The sequence below is a fragment of the Dreissena polymorpha genome, chromosome 10 (assembly GCF_020536995.1).
Source record: "Dreissena polymorpha isolate Duluth1 chromosome 10, UMN_Dpol_1.0, whole genome shotgun sequence".
Taxonomy (NCBI): Eukaryota; Metazoa; Mollusca; class Bivalvia; order Myida; family Dreissenidae; genus Dreissena; species Dreissena polymorpha.
The window spans coordinates 3800713-3821995 of record NC_068364.1 but is presented as its reverse complement, the minus strand read 5'-3'; the positions used below and the strand labels follow the sequence as shown (position 1 = coordinate 3821995).

At 36.0% G+C, this 21283-nt stretch overlaps 1 protein-coding gene across 1 annotated transcript; it reads left to right on the top strand.

Annotated features, from left to right (window-relative positions):
* On the top strand, positions 1–20277 carry LOC127848837 (uncharacterized). The gene is made up of 10 exons (XM_052381492.1): positions 1–157; positions 4353–4442; positions 5517–5624; positions 7959–8088; positions 8762–8836; positions 9224–9268; positions 11291–11341; positions 11930–12070; positions 14462–14599; positions 19452–20277. Exons 1-10 carry the CDS (start codon positions 151–153, stop codon positions 19528–19530), a joined length of 864 nt encoding a protein of 287 aa, XP_052237452.1. The 5' UTR covers positions 1–150; the 3' UTR covers positions 19531–20277.
* The last annotated feature ends 1006 nt before the right edge of the window (positions 20278–21283 follow it).

Here is a 21283-nt window from a genome sequence, read left to right as displayed (position 1 = left end):
ATTTGTTCGTGTTTGGTTCGTCATACGCTCGGAAAAAAACTTAATTGCGTCTGCGTTTATATCTCGATTGTGAAGCTGTGCAGTTATAAACATTCGGAAGTTGGTTCTTTCAAGTCTCTCTTTCGGAAGAAATCGAGTGTTTTGTTGAAAATGAGTAGTAAGTTTAAAGCTTATTATTAGTAGTATTATAATTATTATTATTGTTATTATTATTATCATCATTATTATCATCATCGTCACTATTGTCATTATTATTTGTCGTAGCAGTAGTTGTTGTAGTTATCGTAGCAGTGCTAGTGTTTTTATTTTGAATTGTGTATATTTTACCTTGTATACGAATTAAAAAAATAACATAAATGTAATTATATTGATACCAATCATCTGATTTATATACATGTATTAAAACGCATTTACTGCTAACAAAATAAACATGGGAATGTTTTTGAAGCTCCAACGCTTACACCGAGGCATCGATTTTAAATGGTAAAATATAGTCGTTTTTTGCGAGCGGGGGAGGGGGATACGTTCGGGACTGCGTATTTGCACGCCGGGTATGCGAATACTTCGTTGACGGATGGCACTTCACTAACAGAGAACAACAAACGCCACGCGCGAGAGGTAAGTTCCTCTGTTTTATTTAAAGTTATACCCTAAAGATTAGTTTTTAAGACAAGACACATGGTCGAGTTGATAAATGGTGTATCCTTTTGTATTGAGAATACACAATTTCACGGAAGAATGGTACAGTTTTGCCCAAAAAATAGATAATTCGATCGGAAAACAGCATAAACTGGATGAACAGTAAACATTTTAACAAAATAAAACTACTTAGAATTATTGCAAGAAATTGTTTGCTATTCCAGCATGTAGAGTAATCACTGTGCTTCAAATACTGAAATTTTGATAGTATTCACTGAAATATAAACAAAGATAGTGCATGTTGTAATAGGTGGCATACATAAAGTTGCAGGCACTTTGTTTACCGATAAAGGACACTTCAGATTACGGAGACTTTCAAAAAAGCGGGCACTCTAATAACTGAGTTTTATCTTCTACCTTAAATGCATTTATTTATATTATGGCTATTCATACGAAACAGTTTGAAAATATATTTTTCAAAAGTCACATTACTATTAATTTATACTATGTTTATTATAATTGCAATTTTCAAATAAGATAATATTTATTATTAAATAAATGTGTACATAATGAACTTGTTTTTTATTGGTAACTTGAGATTCAGAGAAATGAAAATACAACGGATAATGCGGATCAACACAATCGTGTTTAATTTTTACTTGTAGCAGGGCTCTAGAGAACGGTAGTGAAGGGGTCTTTATGAGGCAAATACACATTTGTTCTTCATAAAATCCTATGTCGGTTGTGCTTATTTGAATCGCATCATCAAGACGATACTTATGCGTAGCAACAAAATTAAAAAGAGAATGGTAAAACTCCCTTAATGTTGAGCCCTGCTTATAGGGAGCACTTCCCTTTACGCAACGCTAACGTTTGCTCTAAGTGCGATTTACCTGACCCTTAATCACTGTATTGGTTGAGTTTAAAGACACACGGGTAAAATGAAATCGCTGGTACACAATTCTTCTTCTAAACTAATGTCCAACAACGAACCGTCGGCGGCATTCATAAGCTCCGATTCACTCATCCTGTAATAAATAATTGTGTCACTTATATGCAACTTCATATGCAGCATGTGTTGTGTTTATATTAAAAACAAAGACGGATATGCATAACTTTTTACACCACTGTCGTGTGATTAAATCGACCCCGCCCGTTCTTTTTTTTTTGCTATTTTCGTTTACCTTAGTACCTTCATTTGGACATAAAGATAAAACTTTAGATCAACCGTTTAGAACGTAATTTAAAATATATGGTCATATAGATTTTACTCATTAGACTTATCCAATTTGTTTAACATTTATCTTTCACATTTATACCAAATCATAAACATAGTTCAAAGGGATAAGAACATGTTTCGGTAATTCGTTTTTTTTTGCGTACTAAGTACATACATTTTTATTTATTGCCTGTTTACTTTAACAGTATTCCACAGCGAATTCTGCATGTTTGATTCACAAAAAACGAGTGTGTTATATCTGGAAAAAAGTGTCTAGATGTCGGGAAACGAAGTGCCATTGTTTTTTAGATGATCGGTAAACGAAGTGCAGATGAAAAATGTGCATGCGACTCTTAAAACATTTGAATTTTCTCAAATACATTAGTAAACTAAAATGTAACATGTTGTAACATTACTGGATATATTGATCTTTTAATTTCGAATAGTAAGCACATTCTTGATTTATTTCCAAGTATGTTTATTTTGTTAAAATATGTACTGATCATTCAATTCATGCTGATTATCGATGGAATTTTATCGGTTTTTTTAATAATTCACCGTTTTTCCGCGAATTTCTTTCTTCGCAATCCGAAGTGCTATACCATTAATCACCCAAACAATGTTCTGTGTCTAAAAACCAAATAAACAGAGCATACATACAAAAAAGCTGAAGAAGTCTACTCTCGCGCGTGGCTTTTGTTGTTCTCTGTTAGTGAAGTGCCATCCGTCAACGAAGTATTCGCATACCCGGCGTGATTTGTCTGGCTTATTGTATGATACGTTTTAAATGCAAACACAGCAACAGCAGCCACTCCTGCAGGCAAATGTCAACTATGTTATTGTGTATTTATTATGACAACATTGAGACATTTCCTGCTTTAAGAACTGCACCCTTTGATAAATTTGCCGGCTAACGCAGTGGTTTGTACACTTGCATTTTACCTAGGCGACCCGGGTTCTATTCCCGTTCCCGGCAGCATGTGAGTTTGGTTGGTGGTCATCATACTGGTCAAGTGGGGTTTCATCCGGGTACTCCTGCGCCCCCACCCCCCTCTACACACACAACGAAATAGCTTGAAATTGCAGCTATACTTTAAAATTCGTCCTAACGTGCATGAGTCTAGTAAGCTAATAGGGTTGGAGAGCTGGGGAACACTCCGCGTCCACGTATAATGTAGCCTCTGTCTCGGAGAGTCGTGTTCTGAGAAAACTGGGCATAATGCATGTGCGTAAAGTGTCGTCCCAGATTAGCCTGTTCAGTCCGCACAAGCTAATCTGGGACGACACTTTCCGGCTAAATTGGATTTTTGCTAAGAACATACTTCATTTAAACGAAGAATGTCATAAAAGCGGAAAGTGTCGTCCCTGATTAGCCTATGCGGACAGCACAGGGTAATCTGGGACGACACTTTACGCACATGCATTAAGCCCAATTTTCTCAGAACAAGACGCTAATAAACTTCAAAATGCACGCACACCTGTATATATTCCGTTGTCACTACATCACTCAGTATATGTCCCGTTGTATATTAGTAACGTTAGAAGCATAAAGTACTTGAGTGAACTGATGTTCCGGCGATAACATGTTCCTTCGTGGTAGAGCTATTGAACAATCATCTGATGACGACCAAAAAAATTAAATTTGTTGTATGATCTTACAAATACACTATTCAAACGATGAATTCATCCATTTCAATATTTCTTTCAATTGAAACGACGTTTCTTCGTTGTTCTGCATACATAATGTCATAACTTACCCCATCTTCAATACGGATAAATGTAAGAAACGATCTTTCTAAAGCCCAATATCAAAGTGATCGTTGTAAAACTATCCAACAAAGCAAGCAGATCCGCCCCATACCAAGAAAAACATATTAATATGCATGTACTAGCATATCGTTTTTCTTAGGACAGTTGTGCTCAAGTCATATCCGAAAAAGTGTGTATAACCTGTGTGTATCAAATAAAACACCCCCTTTCATTCTGATGCATGGCGTTGGAACATCTCGGGTTTAGTTCTTCGTGTTTGAAAGTATTCACATCATTTTTTAATAGCCGTTAAATGACGCTACATTGAAAATTTGGTATTTTAATCAATAGTTAATTGTGTCTAAAAAAACCATAAATGTTCACGTTGCACAACATTGGTGCACTTCATTTTTATTTTCCGTATGACAATCGTTCCCAGAATACTTATTATTTGGGAAATAGTAGATGATGCGAGGACCCGTTCCGGACACGACCCCGAATCTTTTGTAATGCCCATTGTGCAGTGCACCTCGGTTTAAGGTCGTATGCGAACGACGAATTAGTAGACGAGGGTTGAGCGGCGGGTCGAACCTGCGACCTCTGTGTTCTTGCGTAAATAGACTGGATCCGCTTTTTATGTAGGGGATCAACCAAAACTCCGATTTTTCGTAACCAAGAACAATTCTCGAACCGGATGCTACATGGAAATAACCAATTCACGCACACGAATTTTCTCATTTCCTAGATTTCTACGTCTCGCCGGAAAAGCTGTTCGGGAAGAACCCGGCTGAGTGGGTTCTGCAACCCGGATGTGAATGTAGTGCCGCGGGCGTAGGTATGTTTGCTGTGATTTTTATAAAACCAATCTAGAGAAAAAGTAGTTCCTGTAGCGGTTATACAATAAAATAGTTCTTCCATGTGTGCGCTGTTAACTGCGAAATGTATAGAAAAAGTTTTGTCATGTTTTATTTAATAATCGACATGCTTGCATTGGACCAATTACAAATGTTAATCAATAAGTATCAAAAGGAATAGCCAAGACCTATACCTATAGATCAGAACAACATTTAATAAAACGTTGTTTGATATTTTTCCAGTGATAATGAATGAAACGACGTGCTTAAAATAAATTTTCATGTTTTTCTAATGGGCTCTTATTTTAGACTTGTTTGAATTCCAATTTTTAAAAGTTAAGACCAAATCAATTAAGCTCAAGATAACACAACATGCACTAAAATGAACGAGACTAAGTTTATTTAATTAAAGCGCAAATTAAGAAACCAGTCTATAGAAACAAGTTCATGTAGGGTCGTGATGAGATTAAATACAGGGTATTTCCATGTATTAAACAATGTATTCTGTTTTGTATTTAAAAAATTCGGATTTATAAATGTTTTTTTAGTATATGATCTTCTTGCTATAGTCAGCAGTCATTGCCGTCAGCTGTCAAAATAATTAGTTTGACCCAGATAAGAGAAACACATGTTTGGTTTTCGACCCGACGCTATAAAAAATAACTATTTAAAATGAGCTTAATGATGAATATACAATGGGTAAAAAATAAAAATGACCAAAAATGTTTTGGGTAAAATCGAAATGCGCACATATATTTTATAAAAATGTATATTTAATTTACAATTACATACGGTAAGAATAATCAAAGCACTGAAAGGAATAATTGATTTTGTGTAACACATTCTTCTTTTAAAACGCAAATAAAAATATTAAATAATAGTTTCACTGTTAATAAGTCGGTGGAAAATATGAATTAAACGAATCAATAGACACAAAACAACAACACGGACATCGAATTAAATCGGAAATCGAATTAAATCGGAAGGGCATTTTAAAGATAGGCCCGTTTACCGTAAACATACCCACTGTATAATTAGTATTTTATCTCCCTCAGGATTCGTTCACGAAGTACAAAAGGGACCGGAAGTCTACGCCGCTAGTGCTGGCGCCATCCCGGGACTCACACCGGAAGAAACGGCCATCCTCGCTGGTGTTCTCACGGGTTCGCACGTGCAAACATTTTTAGTTTACCCTTTAAATTGTTTACATATATGACAAATGCCGAGTCATTTGGTTCCTTGCTTTATATGCATTTCTTGAACAAATAAGAATCATAAATATCAAATGCACATGCGGTACTTGATGTACAATTCAAGCCAATATTTGTAATAATATTTATGTTTTTGGGCGCAAGCTACAACTGTCCCCGGGGAAAACATTTGCTTAAGTTTTAATGCTAGCTCGATTGCATTGATTGCATTGAAATCCTGTGGCATTTATGGACACTCTTAGTCCGTTTTTTGGGTTCAACCTTTACCTGAGAAAATGTTGAAAACGCTCCCAGAGTAGGTATTGAACCCGTGACCTCCTAGTCGGACAAAATAGTCACTACGCAACAGTCGATATAATTTATATAAATCAAATGCATTTCGTGGTTATTAAAACGACTAGTATCTGTCAAGCCCCGATGTTATAGATTTTTTTTTAAGTTTCTATAATAATTGACACTTAATACCGTATTTACCGTCGATGATTTAGTTTAAGTCCTGGTTACTGATTGGTTGTTCGCCGATCGAAACGTGGGTCTAAGTAAAACGCTATTTTAAGAATGTTAACTTATTTTATTCACGGGATCTCAGTCAATCAAAGTACTGACAGTACTGGTGTGACGATCCTTTTGAAGAGGATTGATATAAAAGAATCTATTTTTATCAGCATCAACACAATTGTGTATGCGGGTACGAAAAGTTTGGGTAGGAAAAAAAAATGGGTACGAAAATTTTGGGTACACATATTATGCCCCAAACAATTGGGTACGAAAAAAGATTTTGTTACGAAAAATAATTTGGGTAGGAAAAAAATTTGGGTACGAACACAAATTTGGGTACGAGCGAAAATTTGGGTACGAAAAAAAAAATGGGCACGAAAAATGTACGAAAAATGTAGGGTACGAAACAAAAATGGGGGATCGGGGAAGTACATGTAGTACCCCTGGGGAACTTGATCCATTCAGCGAAACTGGGAGGCGGGTTACATTCTCGATCAAATATAACAAGAAATATCTTTAAAAAGATATTCGACTTGTATTTTCTGTACCACTTATGTTACAGTAAAACGTTTGTGGGTTATAACATTATGTTTCAGCATATACATTCAAAACTTGACATGCTCTATAATTACACCATGCTCTTTAATTTCACATGTATATCTATATCATACCAAACTTTATATTTCCTTGTTTCCTTCCCTAAGTTAATGATGCTATGTGTACGGACGTGATTTCACATGCCCAGTGTGCATTAACATGTAGATTTTCTCTTTTGATTATTGTTTTTTTTCTCTAATTCAATAAGCTTAGACATGTTTGTTCGTTAAGTACGGCAATAAGTTCATGATGTTTCCCGAAAGTAGGTATGGGCACATGAATAAGTGAGTTCGCCCATGAACACATGGTAAGGTTAACTAAATCTCCGCGATATGACCTAATATGTGTTTAAAACAGCAAACAATATCCAACAAACGAATGAATTATCAAACATAGTATGTGCACTGATGTGGCTCTGGAATTTCTGTTTGAAAAGTTTATTAAATATGCAAAATGAGAAAGCACGCATGAGAGCGAGTTTTACAAATTTCACATGGCTATAATGCTGTTTATATACCATAGTCGCTACAACGTTTACAAATGGCAGGTTCGAAATAATTCGTTTTCTTTACACTCATGATCGCGTTGAAAATTAATTATACATGTTTTAATTCGCAATTTATTTACTGAATCATGACAAATGTCAAATACAATACAGAAAATGCATAGTTGTTTCATTGATCTATACACATATAATGAATCGAATATAACTGATTTAAAATTAATTTCAAACTAGTATTAAATCTTTTCCCAGAATATGCTGTCCTATTTATAGCTGAGCTTCCTATACCTTTATCAATGATAATCAGCGAGGTATGCCGATTAGAAAAACCGAGCTATCTCAATCGGACTGGCTCGGTCTTTTACATAGGTCGAGATTGTGAAGAATTTGTTTATGGTATGATAACTTAGACGAGCTGCTTCGCAGCATCGTCAACGAGGAATAACTCCAGTTTAGTGTAAATAGGCTTATTACTTAATGTTCATACTTATTCCCATTCTGTGCTGCCTCAGTCCATCGTCCGGACGTGTGGTGGCGGGAAAGCCATCTTTCTTGACAACTTTCCTGTTCTGCTTTCCATTCTGGACTGCCAGTGATGCCCACTGTGAGGTTGTAGCATATACGAGAAAATTAATAGATTTTCATTTAGAAATGCCATATTTCTAGTTTTAGTTTGTTTCTATTTATAGGACTGGCAACTTTCCTGTTCTTGTTGATTCCCATTTTGTGCTGCCTCTGCCCATTGTCGGGCTGTTGTGGCGCCGGGAAGAAAAAGGCAGCAGCCGCAGCCGCCAGTCAACGGCAAAGTAACATGATGAGGTGAAGTGGGTGTTTTATAACTGTCAATTCTTTGCTCATGAAAATATTTCCATTTTCAATGTTTTGATTGAATAGAACATGTTTAAATATTTAACCCTTTTATGCCTAGTGGACTCTCCCATCCTTCTAAATTGGATCAATTTATTTCCAAAATTATGGATGTCTAGTATATTTATTTCTATATTTAGAATATTTCTTACAGAAATGTCTTTAAGCAAACAGCGCAGAACCTGATGAGACCCCGCATCATGCGGCGTCTCATCTGGGTCAACGCTGATTGCCAAGGCCTCTTTTCTAAGCATAAATGGGTTAACGGTGTTTTTACATTCTGCCCAACCCGTGTGTAAACCCAAGTGAACCCCGTTGATCATGCACCATGTTAAGGTCCACTAGGTGGCAGAAATACCCGGCGGTTAACGGAAAACAAGATCATCGTTTTTTAGTATCATAATATTTTTTGCTATTGCTCTTGATGATTCCACTCGTTTTAGATTATACATATTTCTAAAATATCATTTTTCGTTATAAAATCGGCATTTGACCTTTAAGTAACTGACTGGATTCACGAAACTTGAACTGATGTTGGAGTAAAGCTGATATTTTTTGGTATTTATTTATACTTATTGGCATTGAATGCCTTTCTCTTAATGTGGTATTGTGGTTCTATTTATAGATCTGAACACGAGTTTTGGAATGGCAACAGTTTGGGAAAAGGCGAAAAAATGGACTACGAAAATCTGTACGGCGTGTAAGTAACTTAATAGCACCCCAGACCATCGTTTTTGCCACAATCAGCAAACTGTTTTAAGGGGCAGCAAATTTTTTAAAGGGGCATTTGAATAATGTTAACGGAAATATAGAAAAAATACTGTCTTTCTTTAATGGTCTCTTAAGACATAGATTTCGTGTTTTTATTAATGGTAAGTAATATAAGTTATTTTTGTATTTCCAATCTGTGTACATACTTTTAACGGTTAAAGCAGTATGTCATTGTGCCTAGATAAATGTTTGCATTGAAGAGAGAACATGTATGTTTTAAATACATTTAAACTGTTTTTGTATCACTTTGTCTGTATACCACTTTCAACAATCTCAGAAAGAGCTCATTGTTCAGTTATTTGTTGTTTTTTTTCAGCGATATGAAACTTCCGCGTCCATGGGTCGACAACTCGATGAACGGGTAAGTCAGAATCATCCTTCTTGTTGTTAAAAATCCTTTTTGGTTATTCCGTTCATACATCGACTGATCTCGAATGATTCAGCACCGATAATCGGCATTTTCCATAGATTGTTTCCTTGTTTAAGTCATCTGAGATCAAGATACACGGATGCAACCTATATATTTTAATATATTGTTTAAGTTAAAATCTAACACAAATTAAAAACTCGATATATGTTTTAAATATTTATCTCCCATAAGTCAATTTGAGTCGAAATACATTTAAGAAATACTGAATAAGTGTTATATGTTAAATTAAATAAAAAGGTATTTTACTGAAATAATGTCCATGTTAAAATTTGAAATGAAATGATCTTTTCAACTCATTTTTGTTAATGTAATATTAAACATTTTAGTCACGCTGTTCCAAAGTTTACAATTAAACACACCCATTTGTATTATTTTTACTCCAAATCATGCTTAACCAATGTCTATGATTACATCAAAACTTCTTCGTTCGTTTTCAATTAGTCATTCACAGTATGTTTCAGTCACGCTTACGTTCTTGCCCAGAAGGATACACTTAATTAACATCAAATGAGTTGTACCAAAAACAAAGTGTCTCACCAGCGTTCGGCTTAATCGGCACACAATCTTTCGAGTTGGCCAAGTCGTTAAAAGCCTCCCCGTACCTCGCGGCCATTTTCGGTCGATGACAATGTTTATTTCATATCTATGTTTACGTTTTTTTTTACACAATTCTATTTTTGTTTGCTGTTTAAATTGCGCAATTTTGCGTTTCGGTCACTTTATTCTAAAAGATTTCCTTAACGAATTCAATGTTAAAGCAATAACTTTAACAAAAATATAAAATCAAACGCTTGGGCATAGAGACCCTCATGGCCATACCTTATTTTAAACAGAGCATTCAACGCCAAATTGATTTAAACAATAAAAGATATGTCATGCGGTCTGTCAGAAAGAACTCGGCGCGAATCAACGGTCACTGTTTCACTGCCAGCTTTTTACCAGCTCCTCTCCAGTTGATGCGAGTTTCCCGCCAACTGTCAAGGTCTCAATTTATCTCCACCCTAAAAGCAAACCATTGATTTTCTAGCACACAACAATTTTCCCCTACCACATGCACACAAACATTTTCGAAGATAAAGTAATGGCAAGTGCCCATACAGAGAATCATGTCTTCAAATAAAACGTGTTGATATTTTTATAGGATATAGATACATTATTTAGTATAATGTAACCTTTCTCAACAACATGAGAAGGCTTTGTTCACATACTTTCGTATTTTGAAACAAAAATAATATATAAGTAAACAATCATCGGCTAATTGCGAATATGAGAGTTGAAAATGGAACATTTAGCATATTTTTATAATTAAAAACTAGAAATGCTCTTTTATACCGTGTTCATCTTTATGATAAACACGATATAAAATAATGCGATTTAGCTTATCGCATATGTATACATTGTTTACCTAGTGTTTGTATAGGTCCATGGTCTTATTAATATTTGCACGAAATGGTGGGAATTTCAGAAAATTTTATGTATTCTATCAGCTGTACTCACTTACATCGAAATGGGTGCAGGGAAGCAACGCATGTCTTTTTTGTCATATCCGTAAATGAAATGATATCATTTATTCATTCGGGGCTAATGGCGGTCAATGTCTCTAGCATGCAATTGGTTGTTTAATAAGGTCAAACATGGGTTAATTAAACATAGATTCGACATATATTCATTAATTTGAAATAAACAGTCATAAAACGTTATTTTTTTCACTTTTATAACAGTTTTACATTTTCAATATTTTAAAACTGATTTAGCAAACAACAACAACAACACTAAAACAACTAAATCAACACAACCTTTTTATTACGCATTATTGAGCATTGTACATATGAAACTTGAAACAAAAATCTCACGTAAAGTGTTAACCTCTGTGTTGCAGGAAAAATACGCGTATTTTGGATGCAATCAATACATGAACAAATCACGAATTAGTCCTTTCTTTTCTACTTTCAGTTCACATTTCGACAAACAAGATGGCGAATGGGAGGGAATAGACGTGTCTAGGTACTTCCGGTTCTGAGATTATAGTCTAAGTTGGTTTTGATATCATAGTAAAAGTTCCTACTTTGAAATTATCTGTCATGATTCACAAGAATGCTTCAGGAATCTACTTCTAGTTTTCTTTCAATATTAACAGTTGAAAGTCAAGCTTCTCCGTCTTGATTCGCGCTTATTATTTGAGATTCTACTTTGAGATTAGAAACTTAAGTACGAGATAATCGTTATTTATTTTAGAATACCGTTGGAAAATGTTCTTAAAAATTACACGTAGAGAAGTATTTATATTCTCCTTTGAGTTTCTAGCATATATCTTACATTGAGACGAAATACATTATATAAAGCGTTGGTAGTGTAGACTTTCGATTCTACTTTGACAGTATGCCCCTTTTAAGCACTATTTCAGCCGTTAGTACATTTAATAATACAGATCCGTGTTTTGTGTAGTTTATTTTGTCCAATTATAATATGTTTTTGCTGTTTATAATCCTTCTTAAAATTTAATGAAGAGTCAAGTCAGTAAGCCGAAATAAAAAAACAGCTTCACATGTTGTTTTTTCATGATGTTGTCTGACCGCACTAATACACACATAGGGATGAAATAGACGCTGGTTTGCGAGGTGGAAATGGCCGTATGGGGGGCGAGGAGTTAGCAGAGCAGTCTGGCATCGTCACGTACGCCAGTGGGGAGGCCATGGCGGGTGGTTCCGGTTCCGGTGGTGGCGCCGCCTACACGTAAGTAATCACGGCAGCATAGGGTGGTATTCTTAAGTAAAATTTATCAGGTACATTAAATAGTCTCATGTGACATTTGGGGGCTTCAATTATTGTATATCAGCCTATGCATTACGAGCACGGATGTATATTAACCAAGAAACAAAGATAAACAAAAATGCACGCATTTCTTGCGTACAACTTGTCGTAATGCCACCATTTATTATGGAACGCCATAGCTGTCTACGTTGTTACATTTCTTTCTGTCTTCTTTTGAAGGTGTCTTACTATGTCAAAACCGTCGTGATATCTTGTCCATATTTGATGTTGTCTTGTCAAAACAGTGTCGTATTATGTCAAACCGTCATGTTATCTTGTCTGAATGTGGTGCTGACTTGTCTAAACACAGTCTTATTACGTTATACCGTCGTGCTATATTGTCCAAATGTGATGATGAATTGTCAAAACACAGTCTTATTATGTCAACCCGTCGTGTTATCTTGTCTGAATGTGGTGCTGACTTGTCAAAACACAGTCTTATTATGTCAAACAGTCATCTTGTCCAAATGTGATGTTGACTTGTCAAAACACAGTCCTATTATATCAAACTGTCGTGTTATTTTGTCCAAATCTGGTGCTGACTTGTCAAAACACAGTCCTATTATGTCAAACAGTAGTGTTATCTTGTCAAAATCTTGTGCTAACTTGTCAAAATACAGTCTTATTATGTCGAACCGTCGTGTTATCTTTCCCAAATGTGATGTTGACTTGTCAAAATACAGTTTTATTATGTCAAACCGTCGTGTTATCTTGTCCAAATGTGACGTTGACTTGTCAAAACAAGGTCATATTATGTCAAACAGTCGTGTTATTTTGTCAAAATCATGTGCTGACTTGTCAAAATACAGTCCTATTATGTCGAACTGTCGTGTTATCTTGTCCAAATGTGATGTTCACTTGTCAAAATACGGTCTTATTATGTCAAACAGTCGTGTTATCTTGTCCAAATCTAGTACTGATTTGTCAAAAAACAGTCCTATTATGTCGTACCGTCGTGTTATCTTGTCCAAATGTGACGTTGACTTGTCAAAACACAGTCCTATTATGTCAAACAGTCGTGTTATCTTGTCCAAATCTGGTGCTGAGTTGTCAAAATACATTCCTATTATGTCGAACCTTCGTGTTATCTTGTCCAAATCTGGTGCTGGCTTGTCAAAATACAGTCCCATTATGTCAAACAGTCGTGTTATCTTGTTCAAATCTGGTGCTGACTTGTCAAAATACAGTCTTATTATGTCAAACAGTCATGTTATCTTGTCAAAATCTGGTGCTGACTTGTCAAAATACAGTCCTTAATGTCAAACCGTCGTATTTAAACAGTCGTGGTATCTTGTCCAAATGTGATTTTGACTTGTCAAAATACAGTCTTATTATGTCAAACAGTCGTGTTATCTTGTCAAAATCTGGTGCTGACTTGTCAAAATACAGTCCTTTTATGTCAAACAGTCGTGTTATCATGTTCAAATTTGGTGCTGACTTGTCAAAATACATTCCTATTATGTCAAATCGTCGTGTTTTCTTGTCCAAATGTGTTGTTGACTTGTAAAATTATAGTCTTATTATGTCAAACATTCAATCTCTCCAAAAAAGCCATGCAAACGGCATTTGACAAAATCTGTTCGATTTCGGTTGGACTGCTCTCAGCCATTTTGTCACAGGAAGTGGTTGTAAACCACTATATTTTGGTCAAAAATACAGAAACGAACATCATGAAAGTGAACAACATCACCGAGGTGAACGACATCACTGAATTTGACATAATAAGACAGTGTCTCGACAAATCATTACACATTTTAACAAGATAACACTACTAATTGACATTATAAGACTGTGTTTAAACAAGTAAACACAATATTTTGACAAAAAAACAGGACTATTTGACATACTAAGACTGTGTTTTGACAAGTCAACACCACATTTGGACAAGTTAACAAGACGGTTTGACAAGTCAATAGCACATTTGGACAAGATAACACGACGGTTTGACATAATAGGACTGTATTTTGACAAGTCAACATCCAATTTAGACAAGATAATACGACGGTTTGACATAAAGGACTGTATTTTGACAAGTCAGCACCACATTTGAACATGATAACACGACTGTTTGACATAATAAGACTGTATTTTCACAAGTCAACACCACATATTGACAAGATATCACGACGGTTTGACATAATAAGACACCTTCTAAAGAAGACGGAAAGAAATGTGACAACGTAAGACAGCTATGGCGTTCTATAATTTATTCTGTTGTTAATTGCATCTTGCAGAACTATGGACACGCAGCTCTTGATTTATCTAATATATATGTAATTATAATTCCTATCACATGTGTGATGCACATTTCAGCTCCATGGATCGAGGCCGAAGCGGCGGTGACGAAGTGATCACTGAGTACACGACCACCCGTCGGGTTGATATGACCATCGGGGGCATGAGCCAGGAAGAGGCGGAGGGGTATTATGCCCAGAATTTCGGCGGTGGACAGTGAGTACAGTCATCTCCTGTTTCAATGTGCCTGATGTTGTCTTGCAAGTCCGGCTATCTAGCGCATATCTTATTTACTGATTTTAACAGAAGTTTTGAGATTCAAATAAGTCAAAACAATTAAAAATGCAATTAGTAGTCATACCTATTACGTATTTAACGTTTTATTGGTGCTTAAACACAGATCGTATACCAACGACATATCTACGACATTTTTTTTAAATCAATCCATTAAATGTCCACTGCAAATAATTAAATCGTTTTTGAAAAGTGAATCAGTTCAAATAAAAGACAATTCCATTTTTTATTTCACTGAGGACAATTTACATTTGCACGAGTTCATGCCATTGTGTTAACGATAGCGTGTAGAATATATCCATAATTGTACAATCGGACCCCTTTCCCGCGCTTAATCGACTACCTAAACATTCCCTCCAACAAAAGCAACCATCAAAAATTACAAAACAAACTCCCAGGCAAAAAAACAAACACACAGGAACAAACAAAACAAAACAACTACCACCAGCAGCAATAACAACTTCCAACACCATTACCACCACCATAACCATCAACAACAACAACAACAACACATCACTACTAACAACCATCAACAAAATATTTTTCGTAGAATAAACAACGCAAGTCAAACGTACACGTTGGTTTTTCGAAAATCTGTTAAATGCTCGTTTTTATTTACATGTATTTAATCCATATAATGGAGGTCCACCAACCACCTCAAGGAACTGACTGGTTTACTGTTTAAAAACACACAAAAACAATATCCCCATGATTATTATGTCTGATTAAAATAAAAACTTGGTATAAGCTCGATCATTCAAAGAAGAACTATTTAGTTTGATGTCTCAATTCAGCGTTGACTGTAATGCATTACCATATATCTCAGGGGCGTAGCTGCTATTAGGCATAGCTGGCCCGGGCCTACATTTTTTTTTGAAACATGAAAAAAAAATGCTTCAACTTCGAAAAACGCATTAAAATGTTGACCCTGAGGGGGTGAGGTGTTAGAAATCTGCATTTCATATTGACATAATCCTCAGACAATGGATTCTGGTCGTGTTCAAAGCTTCCAATGATCAACTACTTCTTTCTATGTGCATAGATTCTAGCCCGCTTCTTTTCACGTGACTTGCTGTTACTAGTTTACATAGATCTACATGTAGATCTTCTTGTCTCCTTGTCAACACTACAGAAAGTTGGAAGTTTAAAATGGAGCACTTGCCCCCGTATCCCGATTCATTGACTGAATCCGGGTCGGTTCGGTCTCTTGATGCCGAACAAAAACAAAATTTAATTCTCTGACATTGAGATAAAACAGTAAAATATCATGTAAAAAAACAGGCCAAAGTCTTATATTTTCTTATCTTATTATTTGTCTAGATGTGCTTTAAATCTCACCACAGGCGTTATAGGATTTTAAAATTTTCCAGGGGGTGGACCCCGAACCCCCCAATTATATGTATCATAACCGGGCCTACAGCTTAAAAAAATGCTAGCTACGCCCCTACATCTGGCTTGTTACTTTACCTTAATGTAGAAGTAAACATTCTAAGGAAATTAAATCTTAAATCATTACATACATTACCATAGCTACGAGGCATACGTCATACCTAGTACAGGTCGCATTGCCGAACCTTTGAGGACGATCTATTTGGAACCACGCGGCGAAGTGGACGGATAATACATCCGCGTTGGTAGTTATCTATACACAAACAGCAACTTCCCTCGGTGTAATGAGAAAACTCCTCACAGTGGTCTCCCTTGTTGATATTTGGCCCACTTACTACAATGATGTCAATCCGGTATCGCTTTGTTACGGAATTCCGTTAGGCCATCGTGGTTACACATGAAAATCCAGAGGGCGACAATGCGATAGTGCGATGGCGACAATGCGATAGTACGATGACGACAGTGCGACAATACGATGGCGACAGTCCGATGGCGAAAATGCGATAATACGATGATGACAGTACGATAACGCGAAAGTACGATTGCGAAAATACCCTATTACGATTACGACAGTGCGACAATACGATGGCGACAGTGCGATAGTACGATGGTGACAATGTGACAATGCGATAGTGCGATAATACGATGACGACAGTGCGACAATACGATGGCGACAATGCGATAGTACGATGGCGACAAAGCGATAGTGCGATAGTACGATGGCGACAATGCGATAATACGGTGACGACAGTGCGACAATACAGATAGCGACAGTGCGATAATACGATGGCGACAATGCGATAATACGATGACGACAGTACGATAACGCGATTATACGATGGCGAAAGTACGATATGACTATCGCATTGTCGCCATCGTACGATCGCACTGTCGCCATCGTATTGTCGCACTGTCGCATTGTCGTTATCGTACTATCGCGTTGTCGCATTGTCGCCATCGTACTATCGCATTGTCGCCATCGTATTATCGAATTGTTGCCATCCTAATATCGCACTATCGCATTGTCGCCCTCTGGATTTTAATGTGTAACCACGATGGCACCAACGGTATTCCGTACTTTGCCGCTGGATGCAATGGAATCATAAAATTCGTCATAGAATGGGAGATAACTGTAATGAGTTTACTGTTATTTCACCCGCCTCCCCTTCACCAAATAAGTATCGCTTATACGCCTTTGAATCATATATACACGCATGCTAAATATATCCCTTCTCACGGCAATTTTTATTACTACTATTATTTTAATTATTAAATATTATGATTGTATTTATATTATATATTCTCTGGTATTTTTCCCGACTCTCGTTTAACATCTTGTATATACGGATTTTTTTTTTTTACTTTTTCGACTTTCCATACGCCCTGCATAAAACTTTCCCCCTAAAATGCTTTACCATGAATATTTCATCAAGGGAACTCTTAAAATAATCGGACACTATATGCTGACATTGAAGTCCGAATTATTTAGGAAAATCGCTGCTTTTGGGAATTTTCTATTATATATTGAGCCTCGGCCTGGTGTTTTCTTTGTCTTATACTTCATATATTTTCAATAAAAAAATAAGTACGAACAATAGTACGTAACTGTTAAACTACCTCAATATACATTGTATTTAATTAAAAAAAAAACAGCTTTCAATTTTTTTGTTGATATCCATTTGTTTACATCTAATAGATGGGTAAAACAAAGCACATTTTTAGCTCATCTATTTTTTGAAAAAAAATTATGAGCTATTGTCATCACCTTGGCGTCGGCGTCGGCGTCGGCGTTGGCGTTGGCGTTTGCGTTGGCGTCGGCGTCCGGTTAAGTTTTGCGTTTAGGTCCACTTTTCTCAGAAAGTATCAATGCTATTGCATTCAAACTTGGTACACTTACTATCTATCATGAGGGGACTGGACAGGCAAAGTTAGATAACTCTGGCGTGCATTTTGACAGAATTATGTGCTTTTTTTATACTTAAAAAATTGAAAATTTTGGTTAAGTTTTGCGTTTAGTTCCACTTTTCTCAGTAAGTATCAATGCTATTGCATTCAAACTTGGTACACTTACTTACTATCATGAGGGGACTGGGCAGGCAAAGTTAGATAACTCTGGCATGCATTTTGACAGAATTATGTGCCCTTTTTATACTTAGAAAATTGACAATTTTGGTTAAGTATTGTGTTTAGGTCCATTTTATTCCTTAAGCATCAAAGCTATTGCTTTCATACTTGCAACACTTACTAACTATCATGAGGGGACTGTGCAGGCAAAGTAATGTAACTCTGACTGGCATTTTGACAGAATTATGTGCCCTTTTTATACTTAGAAAATTGAAAATTTGATTAAGTTTTGTGTTTAGGTCCACTTTATTCCTACAGTATCAAAGCTATTGCTTTCATTCTTGCAAGATTTATGAACTATCATAAGGGGACGGTGCAGGCAAAGTTATGTAACTCTGACTGGCATTTGGACGGAATTATGGGCCCTTTATACTTAGAAAATTGAAAATTTGGTTAAGATTTATGTTTTGGTCCACTTTACCCCTAAAGTATCATAGATATTGCTTTCATACTTGGAACACTCACAAACTATCATAAGGGTACAGTAAAAGGACAAGTTGCATAACTCTGGTTGTCATTGTTACGGAATTATGGCCCTTTTTTGACTTAGTAACTTTTAATATATGGTTAAATTTTGTGTTTCGATCCACTCGAAGTATCAATGCTATTGCTTTCAAACTTCAAATACTTACATGCTATCATGAGGTTACTGTACCTGGCAACTTGAATTTTACTTTGACCTTTGAATGACCTTGACTCTCAAGGTCAAATTATTAAATTTTGCTAAAATTGCCATAACTTCTTTATTTATGATTAGATTTGATTGATACTTTGATGAAACTACTCTTACCTGACATACCACAATAGACTTCACCCAAACCATCCCCCGTGCCCTCCCCCCCCCCCTCCCCCCTCCCCCCTCCCCCCCCCCCCCCCCCTAATTTTTTTTTTTTTTTTTTTTTTTTTTAAGATCATCTCACAAATGACCACCGCACCCTCACACTATACCCCCACCCCACCCCCCCCACCCCCCCCCCCCAATTTTTTTTTTTTGATTTTTTTTTTTAAACGGTTATGTTTGAAATACCGTCCAACCATCGCACCCAAACCCCCCCCCCCCCCCCCCGATTTTTTTTTTTTTTTTTCGCTTTTTTGGAAGATAATGTAATAAATGTCCACAACCCCACACTATACACCCCTCTTCACTCCACTCCTCCTTTGTGATTGAAAATGAGAGTCCCTTCACCTTTAAAAAAAAAATAGATGAGCGGTCTGCACCCGCAAGGCGGTGCTCTTGTTATAATTGTTTCGTCTATTTTAGCAACAACGACATGTCAAAGGATAACTTCATGAAAATCTACTATCAATATCGAGATGGGTTGAACAGAAATGGAAACTAAGGGCAACAAATCTACAACTCCCCAAACGTGGCGACACTTCTATTTGTTTGTTTTATCCATACATTGTGATACATCTCAGCCAATTTAACAAAAAGGATTCGGCTCCATTTTCGTTACAAATTATCATATGTGACGATTCTGAAATTAACTTTGAGGGAGACAACTATTATTTTCATTATTTGTCGTAATTTATCAAGTGCGACTGCTAAACGAATGAACTAATGGGGCAACTCATAGCAATCGAGTAAAACTTATCTATATTTCAACTAAAAATGGACTTGTTCTGTATGTATTTATATTTTCTATTCTGAATTTCGTTCTATTCAAATACTTGTAAAAACTGACAACTTTTGTTTGGTATTGACTTATAAAGGGCGACTACCATACAACTGAGGTAAAAGGAGACAGTGTTAAATTAATAGATCAAGTGTCGGCTCTGTACGATCTGTATAAATGGATATACATTTTATTTTGTTTTAATTAACCAAGGAAGATTACTCTACCATTGAGTTCATCGATGAAATGTTTTATTAATCATAAATGTATCGCTTGCAAGGGGTTCTACTGAGAACTTTTGAAGAAAACTCTTATTTTTATGTTCAAGTGCGAGAACTCTGTCATACAAATAGTGTTCTGTCCTTTGTACTGTATTTACTTGCACTTACTGTATTCTATTGATGCGTTCCTCTTTTTTTTACAGCTACTTCAATAAACTTACGCATGTATTTGTTGCGACAATTAAAGATTTGCTACGTGTTAAAAGCGTCTCTTTGTTTATTCTATTATAATACTCGCTGATATTTACAAAATCAATAACACGAAATGAAAAGGCACGAGCTGGAGCACAGAATACCGAGGTAGATCGCAGTTGAATTAGACATACATATATATCCATCAATCAAAACCATTTTAGAATTAAAGTTATGTTCGAATTAATTATCGTTATTGTTGGCAAGTTAACAACCTTTTGTCATTCTGAGGGGCGGGCTTTACAAATCTGCCAGACTGGGCTAACGCCATTGTGGTTTTGTTCTTAAGCCGCATAACTACAGAGCGTTGGTTAGTGACCGATAAACAACATTAAAGGGATACTATTAATTTGATATAAAACATACAATATTGAAAGCATTCCCTTAATTACATGTATACTCGAATTGTCTGTAAACAAGGGCTATAAGTCTTAAAAAAACAACAACACTATTTCGTTGTTGCGGCGATTTTTTTTTAGCTTAAATGAACTTTTCCATATCCATTACTTTTCCATATCCATTACTTTTCCATATTCATTACTTTTCCATATCCATTACTTTTCCATATCCATTACTTTTCCATATTCATTACTTTTCCATATCCATTACTTTTCCATATCCATTACTTTTCCATATCCATTACTCTTCCATATCCATTACTTTCCGATATTTATAGCTGTTTTGACTAGAAATGTCCGATTAAAAAGTCGAGCCAATCGTGAATTCATGTGTTAGTACCTTTGTCGTCACAAAAACGAACCTGATCCTCCTTAGGCACCCTACTCTGTGTAAACACTCAACTCTGTGAATACACGTATTCAAAAACTCTATATTACTGGATCATCAAACTGGGTTTGTGCTAGCCTTTGACGTCAATTCTGGATATGGATTTTTCGGTCAGTTCAATACATGACCGATCACCATTACAGATCACGTGGCCAGACTTTTTTCATTTTTATTTTAAATCAGCTTTTATTGAAGCAAATGTAAGAAATTATAAACGA

Excerpts from the sequence above, each read along its gene's own strand:
- LOC127848837 (XM_052381492.1), top strand. Across the intron at positions 8,089-8,761 it reads CGGCAAAGTAACATGATGAG|ATCTGAACACGAGTTTTGGA; the intron begins GTGAAGTGGGTG and ends TTCTATTTATAG. Across the intron at positions 12,071-14,461 it reads GGTGGTGGCGCCGCCTACAC|CTCCATGGATCGAGGCCGAA; the intron begins GTAAGTAATCAC and ends TGCACATTTCAG.